The sequence below is a fragment of the Thunnus thynnus genome, chromosome 13, assembly GCF_963924715.1.
Source record: "Thunnus thynnus chromosome 13, fThuThy2.1, whole genome shotgun sequence".
Taxonomy (NCBI): domain Eukaryota; kingdom Metazoa; phylum Chordata; class Actinopteri; order Scombriformes; family Scombridae; genus Thunnus; species Thunnus thynnus.
Window position 1 is genome coordinate 27,995,736 of NC_089529.1, and position 11,100 is coordinate 28,006,835.

At 37.9% G+C, this 11,100-nt stretch overlaps 1 protein-coding gene across 1 annotated transcript; it reads left to right on the forward strand.

Annotated features, from left to right (window-relative positions):
- The first annotated feature begins 273 nt into the window (after positions 1–273).
- On the forward strand, positions 274–10,898 carry fam114a2 (family with sequence similarity 114 member A2). Its single transcript, XM_067608884.1, has 14 exons — positions 274–547; positions 1,620–1,855; positions 2,933–3,032; positions 3,533–3,634; positions 3,785–3,888; positions 4,425–4,559; positions 5,104–5,268; positions 5,394–5,517; positions 5,625–5,710; positions 6,026–6,124; positions 7,029–7,153; positions 7,268–7,340; positions 7,760–7,813; positions 9,081–10,898. The coding sequence occupies exons 2-14, from the start codon at positions 1,640–1,642 to the stop codon at positions 9,180–9,182; spliced, it is 1,485 nt and encodes a 494-aa protein (XP_067464985.1). The 5' UTR covers positions 274–547; positions 1,620–1,639; the 3' UTR covers positions 9,183–10,898.
- Positions 10,899–11,100: the final 202 nt, after the last annotated feature.

Here is an 11,100-nt window from a genome sequence, read left to right on the forward strand (position 1 = left end):
AGAGCGGAGATATGACTAGTTTGTTGCGTGAAGTGTGTGCGCGTTCACGGGAAGGATTCTGCAGGGAGTCAGAAAATTCAGAGCAAATTACTATCTGCAAAACCAGTCTGGACCAACACCCTGTGGACTTTTGACACGGAAACCCGTTCAGTGTCAGTAGTCGCTAAATTATTGCACCGGTTTCGTTTCTGGACCCGGTGTCGGTGCTGGTTGTTTTGTTGGTTCTAAAAAAAAAACAACTTTTATTTTGAAAATGGTAACCGGAACTGTGGCGTCAGCGCGGCTAACCGTTGGACCTGCCAGTGAAAACAAAATGTGACGTGGCTAATCGTGCTGGACAAAAGTGAGAGAGGAAACCCAAATCGCTGAATTACTTACAGAGAAAATCAAAGGCCTGTAAACTGTAGGAACAGAAGTGTAACAAATAAAGAAGATAAATAAAGAAGATAAACTTGTCTTGCTGCTGATTTTAAGAAGGAAACTGTTAGCAGCCTGAGGCAACGTTAACTGCTAGCATCAAGACTTTGACAGCTGAGCAGGAGAAAAGGTGAGTTTGTAGCAAAACTATAAAACTGTGTGTTGTTTTTTCTGACTGAGATGTGCTGTAATAATGATTAAAACAGCATACATTGCTAGAAAATAACTGACGCTCCTCCTAGCCATAGCTAGCGTTAGTTGTGAAGTACATTGATGGATCATTAGCTAACCAAAATTATTAGCAACCCATAGTGAAGCCTGTGTCACTGTGCCTTGAACAAATGACTAACAAATCACGTAATACTGCAATTATACGACAATACTAATTGCGAAATCTAAATATAAGGTAACGTTAGGTTATGTCTAACCGTCCTATATATGTATGTGAGATACTTTCATGCACAGAGATATGTGTATATATATATATATATATATATATATATATATATATATATATATATATATATATATATATATATGTATGTATGTGTGTGTGTGTATATATATATATATATATATGTGTGTGTGTGTGTGTGTGTGTGTGTGTGTGTGTGTGTGTGTGTGTGTATGTATGTATGTATGTATGTATGTATATGTCAGTTGGACCCCCCTTTTGTTTCAGTTTGATTTTGATTCAGAAAACCCAGGCTGGATTTATTAAGCTCTCCAGCTTCATAGATAACCAACAGCTGAATTATTGACTGCTTTTCCCTGGATGTTGTTGAAATGCACACTGGGAAATGTATTATACCACTGGTTGAGAGAAAGTGGGTTCAACAAAACAGCAAATTAAAATGTTTTATTATAAAATAACTCCTGGAAGGAGTTTTTAAATCCATTAGTGGACAAATTATTTGACTTTAACTTAAACATCCTATCTGGACACTGTAACAGTTTCTCTATATTGTCAGTTGTATGTCAAAATCCTCAAAGTGATCGTTTACTCATCCAGTCAGTCTCCAGTGCAAACCTTCTCTGCATTAAATTCTGTGGATTTGTTTATAACCCACAAAAACTCAATTTAAACTTTATTTTTTGTTCCCAGCAGTTTTCACTATCCAAGCAACATACTGAATGCAGAAGTTTAATTGGATCCTTATGTGACTAAGATTGATATCCTTTCTTCTTTTTTCGATTTGCAGGCATGTACTAAGACATTAAGATGTCAGACAGTGAAGCTACAGCAGCTGAGGGTTCAAAGGCGGCACCGGCAGAGATTCAGGATGACTCTCCTGCCGAAACTCCTGACAGCTCTGCGCCCACCACGCCTGACATCTCGACTGACGTGGCCCCGACGAGGAAAGCCAGGAGGAGACCAGAGGCCAAACCTGCAGCTGAAGTTAAGGAGATGCCGAAAGTAGAAGAGCAGCCTGCAAAGGTACTGATGAGAAAATCATTGTTTACACGGGACAAAACTATAAGTACTTAGATGGGTAAAAAAGGGTAAAAAGGGAACTTAATTGACTTTGGTTCCCTGGGAATGCCTGAGCATATGTATTACCCATTAATTATACTACTAACTACAGTTATTGACATAAGGTTTTGAGAGCATGTGCCTTGAAATAGGTGTGTTGTGCATGCAGAGGACATCTGATATTACCTGGCAAATATTTGTCTTGCAAGAATATAGATTAAAATATCAAACGCTTTCGATGAGAATTTTATACAACCATCATTGAAAGCATCCCCATAGCACCGCAGAAAGCAGACAGCCAAAAATAAATACAGCGCATATTCAACAGATCATCGGCTCTCTCTCCCATCACTGGAGTCTCTGTACTACAAAGACATAAACAAAAGCACTCCTTAAGTCATATCTGACCTCTCTCACCTTGGTCACTGGAAGGAGCTCCAAGCCGCAACAGAAGTTTCTTTTGTTCCGCAATATTGACTCTGAACTCTGCTCCTTAATCACAGACCCCGTTCTCTTATGCATTGTATTACTTGAACACGCAGCGTTTCTTCCTGTCTGTGAATACTGTTTGTTTTGTGATGTAATATTTTGATGTCTATGTATGATGTTGCTGACATTGGAGAGTTATCTACAAAAAATATCTGTAACAAGGCTTCGTAATGACCCTCATGCTGACCTGGGAAAGTCCAATCAACCGACTTCCTGGCCTTACACTAAACACTATCCAGTTACTATTAAGACATTAAGTCTTAAACATTAAGAGTTTTAAACAAGCTGCAGTTTCTTTGCAAGTGTTCAAGACATGTGATAAGCCTTGTTTTGTGTCAGTAGAGGTGCACCAGGTTACTTCTTTTTGTGTACAAAAGTCATTAATTTTTGTCTTCTTACAACATTCATAACCTCTGGTTGTTTCTCTCTCTTTGTTTTTCCTTTCCCTCCTCCTCCTCCTCCTCCTCCTCCTCCTCCTCCTCCTCCTCCTCCTACTATCCGGGCCTCATCCTCTCCATCGCCATGCCCTCTCTCTCTCTCTCTCTCTCTCAGATATCCACCGAGTCTGCAGTGGCTCAGGGCGGCTGGGGATACTGGGGCAACTGGGGCAAATCCATCTTATCCACAGCAACAGCTACTGTGGCCACTGTGGGTGAGTATAGACCACGTAACCCAATCTTTCTGTATTATATACAGTGTGTATGGTGGTCTTTTTTTAGTAATCTGATTGGAGATTGTCCCCTAAAAAAAAAACACCCAGTCATCATCGCCTCACATGCTTCAGGTTTGTCTTGCCTTGGTTCTACATCTTCATTAGAAACCAAGCGGCATGTAGCATAAGTGTTCATATAAAGCTTTAATAGTTCAGCATTTTTACTGTTTAACATGATCACATAATGCAGACTTGCAGTTACATGAGATCTCTTAATAGTAGGTAAAGAAATTTCCATTAATCTTAGATTTATCATTTTCAAGGTAAATGTAGTTGTGTGTATGAATGCATGTGTGTAGGTTTAAGTTGTTCATTGCATTTGAACAAAAGTGATCAAAAAATAGTCCAAGAAATAACTAGAATTCACTCCAAAAAGCAAAATGTGTTATTCATTTGTTAAAATACGCTTATCACCCCTCTCTATCTGTCTGTCTGTCCAGGCCAGGGGCTGACCCAGGTGATAGAGAAGGCCGAGACGTCGCTGGGAATCCCCAGTCCGACCGAGCTATCAGCTCAGGTGGAAGAAGAGCAGAAAGAACATGGTAAGACATTGTTAGAGTAAACGGGTCCAAACATCATGGATCTTTTTGTACAGACATATGAATATGAATCACACATCAGATATTTTCTCTGCATCATGTAAACGTTGTATTGCAGTACGTATTGTGTGTGTGTGTTTGTTCTTCTGGCAGATGGAGCCAGCAGTGAGACAGACAGAGCGGAGGGAGATGGAACAACAGCGGTGGGAAGCGCGATGGGAATGTTGTCGTCGCTCACCAGCGTCGTGCAGAGCACGGTGAGTTGTTTCTTTTGTTTCTGTTACAGAAACGAGACAGAAGTTAACATTCTTCTAAAACTTTACATTATACTCTTGAGTCACCCGCCAGAAGTGTTTCTACATTAGTTCATTAAGATGACTTGAGTTTTGACTCAAAATATGTCAAAAACAGACCAGTAGTCACCTAAAGTAGCTGCACATGAAAACTGTTTGTACCAAGGTAGATATTGTCCTTTTCTGCAGGGTGTTGAATTCAACAAACCATTTTTAACTCACACTTGAATGTTAATCTTAATGGGGTTTTATTATACTTATACTTTTTCTGCCAAATTGTAGCTTTGTGCACTTTCAGTAACTATTGATGTTTTTGTTTTTGCCATATTTGGTTCAACATCTAAGCTAGTAGGATCATACTGTTTATTATAGTTCTTTCACTGTGCATTAGTTTCATTAATTAAAGATGCTATACTTTCATGTCAGTCATTTACTAAGTGCAGGTGTTGTTGTGGATATTACACTGAAACTAAACTCTTCATATGTTCTCCTGCTCACAGAGTAAGACGGTGATAACAGGTGGGCTGGATGCTCTGGAGTTCATCGGGAAGAAGACCATGGATGTGATAGCAGAAGGTGATCCCGGCTTTAAGAAGACCAAAGGACTGATGATCAGGAACTCCACCCTGTCTCAGGTGAGCAGAACAACGGACGCATTTAAAAGCTGACTTTTAAATTGCTAAATGATGGAACGGCTGGAGAATGAATAAAATCTCTAAAATAAACAGTAAGTAGATTAGATTAGACCAAACAATCTTTTTAACTCTTTATTTCAGAAATAAACCAAAAGTGGTTTAAAAACTAATTAAAAAGCACAGATTTTAATGCCTTTGTTTGTGTTAAATCACTGTGCAAATGAGCTTTAATGATGACTTAGATTAAAATGGACTAAATTACTCGTAATGGATCCAAAGCACGAGAGGCGCCATAATATATAAACAATCAAAATTTAAAAATCTTTTAAATAAATTAAAAACTAAGCTGAGCTAAATCAGACAGGACATGACAGGATGAGAGTAAACAGAGTTTTCTTTTTACTTCTATGTTTTATCCAAACCAAACTGATCTAAACCCCAGCTGACTCAAACTGGTTTTCCCCCCCAGTTGTCTGACAGATTACTGAAGTTTCGTCCCCTTTATCTCTTTCTTTTAAACTCTCTGTCTGTGTCTGTCTCTCAGGTGTTGAGGGAGGCGAAGGAGCGAGAGGAGCTGCAGACGGCTGAGAAGGAGTCGCCAGATTCCGAGAAGAAGCCGGTCGCTCACTACGGGATGCTTTTTGATGAATATCAGGGTCTGTCGCACCTCGAGGCTCTGGAGATTTTGTCTCGGGAGAGCGAGTCTAAGGTACGACGGAAGTGTCATTCCAAAATATGACACCTACTGTTACATGCCGACACATTGTTTCAGTTTCTGAAATTTCATTGGGATCTGGTAAAAGCCTCAAATATCCATTCCTGTGTGTCCTGCAGGTGAAGTCAGTGCTCACCACTCTTTCGGGAGACGAGGTGGTGCAGCTCAGAGGAGAGCTGGATCTCATCAAGGACTCTTTCTCTCTGGTGGAGTTTGATGACGAGGAAGTGGACGAGAAGAAAGGTAACGTCTCTGTGAAACGGCTGTAAAACCACCAGTACTGCCAGAGGAATACAGCGCCGGAGTTGATGTAATATTTGAAATGATTGAATGTACATTTCTAATTCCAGATGAAGACGGCTCAGAGTTTGAGAAGGAGTTAACGGAGGCGTTGGAGGGTCTCAGTGTCTCTGCCACAGCCGACAAACTCAACAAGGTACAGTTACTGATTTCTGTGATTTGGATCGGATTCCTGTTCAATTTTAGTTGAGAACATCATAGAGATGTTCATGAACCTCTAATGTGTTTGTGAGGTTGAAATTTGTGGTATTGTTCATTTAGACGGACAAAATAACAGGAGCATGTGGCAGTAAAATATAACAACACAACGAATATCAGCCTAAAAATCAATATATTTGAGTGTTTATTGAAGGTCTGTTATATTGGATTGCATCAGACTGTGCAGTTGTTTTTATTGTGTCTGCCCTCTGTGTGTGCTCACATGCATTCCTGATTCTCTCACCTCCAACAGGCCTGCAAGAGCACCTGCAGCCAGATCACTGACATGACCAAACCAGAGAACGAGGAGGAAGAGAGCGAGGAGGACGGGAAGAAAACACTGTCTGTAGAGGTAAAGTATGACGAGATGAAGCATCATCAATATTTATTACAAGGTGTGGTAGAGTACTCCAACCTAAGAACAGAAGATTTTTAATCAGTCAGTAGCACCACCTTGTGACAGACGGATGCCACTGCTCAGTTACAGCAGAGAAACAAAGTTATTGAGGTACAAAGTTATTTAATTTAGTTTATGAAGGTGTACAGTACAAGCTTCAAACATTGTTATGTCTGCAGTACTGCTTTGGTAGGTGCTTATAAATGATTTTTTTTTTGCAGAAACAGCTTTATTTTTATTTATTTATTTATTTTTCTTAACTCAAATCATTGTTTCATGAGCAAGATAACATACAGAGGGCCGATTTATCAAAATAGCTTGAGACACAACAGGGACGACGATGATGATAATTACATGACTGATGAAAGTAGCAGAAAACTTTCTTTGTCCATTCATACTGTTATACTGATTACCACTGTTTTAATATTTACTGGATTACAGAAACTTTCATCAGTCATGTGATGATAATTGTGATTTTATAGCATCTTTCATACAGGTTTGTGTAATTCAAAGTGCTTCACAGATGACTGACAAGCTGATAATAAGACAGAACAACTGTAAATAGTAAAACAATTTGAGACTAATGCACAAGCGGAAAAATTATGAAAATGTAATAAAACAACAATAAAATAGATTCAAAATAGTAATAATAAAATAGAATAAAATAAAAACTAGATCAAATTTATCAAAAGCAATGACAAATAAAATCGATTTTCTTACATGACATGATGCTGCTGACTAGCCAACAGATGTAGCCATCGGATGCTATCATCAACATGACTGAGCACATAATGGAGTTTTATATTTTTGTGGTTTTAACACTGAAAAGCAGGTGTGTTTATGTGTTGAATCTTGTCAGGAGGTTCATGCCGCAGCCATCAGGAGTCTGGCGGAGCTGACGGCTCGATCCATCGAGCTTTTCCACAAACTGGCTGAGATGATCCTCTTCTCCAACGGCAACGCAGAGGCCAGCGTCCTGTCACAGTAAGACAACGCGGATGTTCTGTTTGAACGTGTTCAGAGCTTTAGTAAAGAAATTCACAATTTCATCTGTACTCTTAACTGAATGTCTATATTTTTTCTGTTGTCTGTCCTCAGGTTAACTGTTGTTCTGTGTAAAGAAATCTCACTACTTTCCAAGAAGTTCACCTCCTGCTTAACAACAGCAGGGGTAAGTGTGATGATTCAATGAAATCCCTTGTGTATCAGTAAGAGTTTTGCTCTACAGTAAGACATTTTATTAATTTTAATGTGCAAGTATAACAAATTGTGGCAAAATACAGGTAGGTTGTTTAGACTTTAGCCAACCAAACTACTGACTTTTCATAGGAAAGGATGTTCATCTGTTTCCATCATTGTCATTATCATGTCATTTTGAACCATTAAAGTAATAAAGGTTTCTGTTTGTTTCTACCCAAATTATTATTTTCTACTTCATATGTCAAACTAATCATTGCAGAAGTCTAATATGTGCTACTCTTTCAACATTTTCAATCTCCAAACTGCTTGTCTGAGTTTTGATACGTCACTGCTGCAGTGTCTCCATCTGAGAACTGATTTATAATTTGATCTAAACATTTTGTTTTACAGTCAAACGAGAAGGGCGATGTCCTCAACCCGCTGATAACAGGAGTCTTTTTAGAGGTTTGTGCTTTAGTACCACATCACTCCACTTCACACTGTTGCAGTTTTATTTCTATCCATTTTCTTGCCTCTACAATGGGGAAAATTGCTCCCTGAAATCTTCCTAGAAGTCTTAAAAATGACATTTGATTTGACTTTCTAATGTAAACATACACAATACCACAATCAGATTAACACACAGATTTTTTTTATTATATGTGTAGTTGTTTTAGACATGCAAGGGTAAATTTGACATGTTTGGAATCCCACAGTCGTCAATTCTTTAACCTCTCCTGTTTAATATTTATATGCCTCTGTTTGGTTCGATAATTACCAAGGTAGGCTTACAACTAACAGTTACTTGCATTATCCAATAATCTTTTAATGGACTATGTACTTTATTAATCGTTTTGTCTATACAATGTCAGAAAATAGTGAAAAATCCAAGCCAACATTGTCAAATCACTTTTTTTATCTGACCAACAGTCCAAAACCCAAAGATATTAAAATAAAGCAGATCTTCACACTTGAGAAGTTGGAACTAGTAAATATCTAGCATTTGTGTTTGTAATATTACTCAAATGATTAATTGATCATCAAAATAGTAGCAAATTAGTTGTCTTTCAACCAACTAATTGACTATTTGTTTCAGCTTTACAGCAAACACAAAATCAGTTGTTCATAGTTATGCAGATGACACACAACTCTACATTTCATTGCTGTTGTCTCTTGATAACATGAGATAGATGTCACAAAGTCCCAGTTCTCTCAAACAACTGAAAGTCAAAGATGCTGACTTTGATTCTTATTCACACATCAGCAGCATCACAGAATTATTTCCAAAAATGTGATGCTTTCTATCCTAATTAGATGGGGAAAAAAAAGAAATCTTATTTTTTCGCCACATATTTAGTCAATTATTGAATCATAAAATCTTATTTTCTTAAAATGAGTTTTTTAGTTTTTTTTAAACAGAAAAAATACAAAAGAACTGAAAGAATTTCCTAAAATCAAGAGTCCTTTTCTTCATAGTGCAGCAATCTACCTTCTGCTTCCTTGTTTAAATATACTGAACTATACTGAAGTCCTTGAACAATAAGGGGAAACTGCACTGGGAAGAAGTGGAATTATCTTACATCATTGGCAGAAATGTTTCGATTTGAAGGTTAAAAAAGGTTTTGTACGCTGAACAGCATCCTAAGTAGCATGTTATGTAGTTTTTCAGCCAAGCCGTCTTCTTGTGAGGCTGATATTAAAATACTGTGTGATTGATCTTCTTCCCTCACAGGCGTCCAACAGTGCTTCCTACATCCAGGATGCTTTCCAGCTGCTGATGCCCATACTGGAGATCTCCCACATCCAGAGGAGAGCTGAATCCACAGAGCAGTGAGCAGCCGACGTCACCGCTGCCCTCCATCGTTGCCATGACGCCGGGACTGTCACAGCAGAAAACTGACACATCCTTAAAACTTTTTTTAAAAAATCACCTGCGTCAGCTTTTACTCTGTCTGGTTTTCAGCTCAGGACAAAATCAATTTCACGCCTGGGAGTAAAAGTGTGTTTTTTTTTTTTTGTCAAACAGTGTTAACTTTTTTGCATTGCTGGTTTATTTGTGAAGTACAGTAGACTCAGTAGACAGTAGACAGTACTGTGGACTCATTGAATTACAGTGTTGAGGAACGTCTGGATCTACCAGGCACAGTCAAAGGGGAACATTTGTGATAAAGAGGGAGAAACATATTATTTCTCCTTTTATTCTAACATGTACACTACTTTTTTTTCCAAACAGCACTTGTGTTCTTGTGAACGTAAAATTCTCAATTCTGCCTCAGAGAACACATAAAAGGACATAAAGGATGGAAACATCAGTGGTAATTCATTTCAAGAAAAGGTGTGTCGCAAAATAAATAGTAAGATATATTGATAATGTATTTTTCGCTTTACTGAGCAGTAAATAGTTGGTTTTCTATGCATATCTTTTTTAAAACAGTTGCCATCCAACATATGTCTGGTTCTGGAGGCTAGGCAGGGGGCTAAGTATCTTTGCTAAAGGATTGAACTCGCAGACAGTTTTAATATTTGATTTGTGACAGTCTCTGTAGCCACCAGGCCATCGTTTATCTGACAAACTGGATTCTAGCTGACTCAATAATCCTTGGGTGCACAGATTGTTCTTTTTAGTGTCTGGTAACCTTGGTATCATGAGCAGACTGGCTTTAAACAGTCTGTCATCAAGTCTGCAATTCGACTTTACAGATTTTCTGAGTTTTGTAACTCAGTATCAGCTTTAAATAAGTATTTTCTCTTCAGTATTTCTGCAAATACTGGACCTCCTCACATGTTTCAGGCTCTCCATATTCAGATCACTTCCTGTCTGATTTTCTTTTTATCCAGCTAAGGCTAAAGACTCGAGTTGGATGAATTAAAAAAAAAAAAAAGATTTTCTGTTACTGCAGTAAGACTTGAAAGCAAAAAGTCTCAAGTTTAATCCTGATAAAATCCTGGAACCATTAAAAATGCTGTACAAGGGAAATCTACAAATACTGTACAAGCTTAAATGTTTAATAATTTGGCATCTTCATTAAAAAGACTAATCAGCTTTTTAGAAAAACACTATTAAAAGCTTTGAATGTTGTCTGAATGTTCAAATAACACTGCATGAAAGTTGCACTCCTGTTCTAATCAAGGAAATGACATGCAATACGTCGCCATGGCGACAATATTAAGACATGCTGACTAAATCACTGGGGATTCACCGTCATTCAGACATAAATGACAAAACTTACCACTCTTTCTTCCCCTCTCATGTAAATTTCCAATGTTGAAAAAATATACAAACATACAGATTGTAAATTATAGTCGTTTAAAGCCCATTTCTCTGTTTAACATGATCTCAAAACTCCAGGTGTTCATTTATGAAAACGAAGGAGCTTCTACTCGCGATGAAGATTGTGTGATTTTCTTCTTTTAGCCATTTATCTTCAATAAGATTCAGTTTTTCTGATATAGAACTGCTAACAGCTTTGTGTTGTGGGCAATATACTGTACTGTACATCAGGTATTTGAGATGGTTTTAAAATAAATGTGCTTTCTTATGGGCCCAGTCTGTGATTTGTGTGTGTAAATAACATGTTTAGTCATCTAATCTAGTTTTGGCATGTATGAAAAGATGTTAATTTGGAAGAATCTTGTGTTTTGTTTTTTTTTTTATTTGTGGTCGTTGCTGGGACACACACCTGCCCCTTTGGTCGAGTTTTTTTTTTTTTTTTTTGAGTTCCAATGAACTCCAACAGGACTGTTTCTTTGGC

Excerpts from the sequence above, each read along its gene's own strand:
- fam114a2 (XM_067608884.1), top strand. The coding sequence starts at position 1,640 with ATGTCAGACAGTGAAGCTACAGCAGCTGAGGGTTCAAAGGCGGCACCG. Across the intron at positions 3,889-4,424 it reads CCAGCGTCGTGCAGAGCACG|AGTAAGACGGTGATAACAGG; the intron begins GTGAGTTGTTTC and ends TCCTGCTCACAG. Across the intron at positions 5,711-6,025 it reads CAGCCGACAAACTCAACAAG|GCCTGCAAGAGCACCTGCAG; the intron begins GTACAGTTACTG and ends CACCTCCAACAG.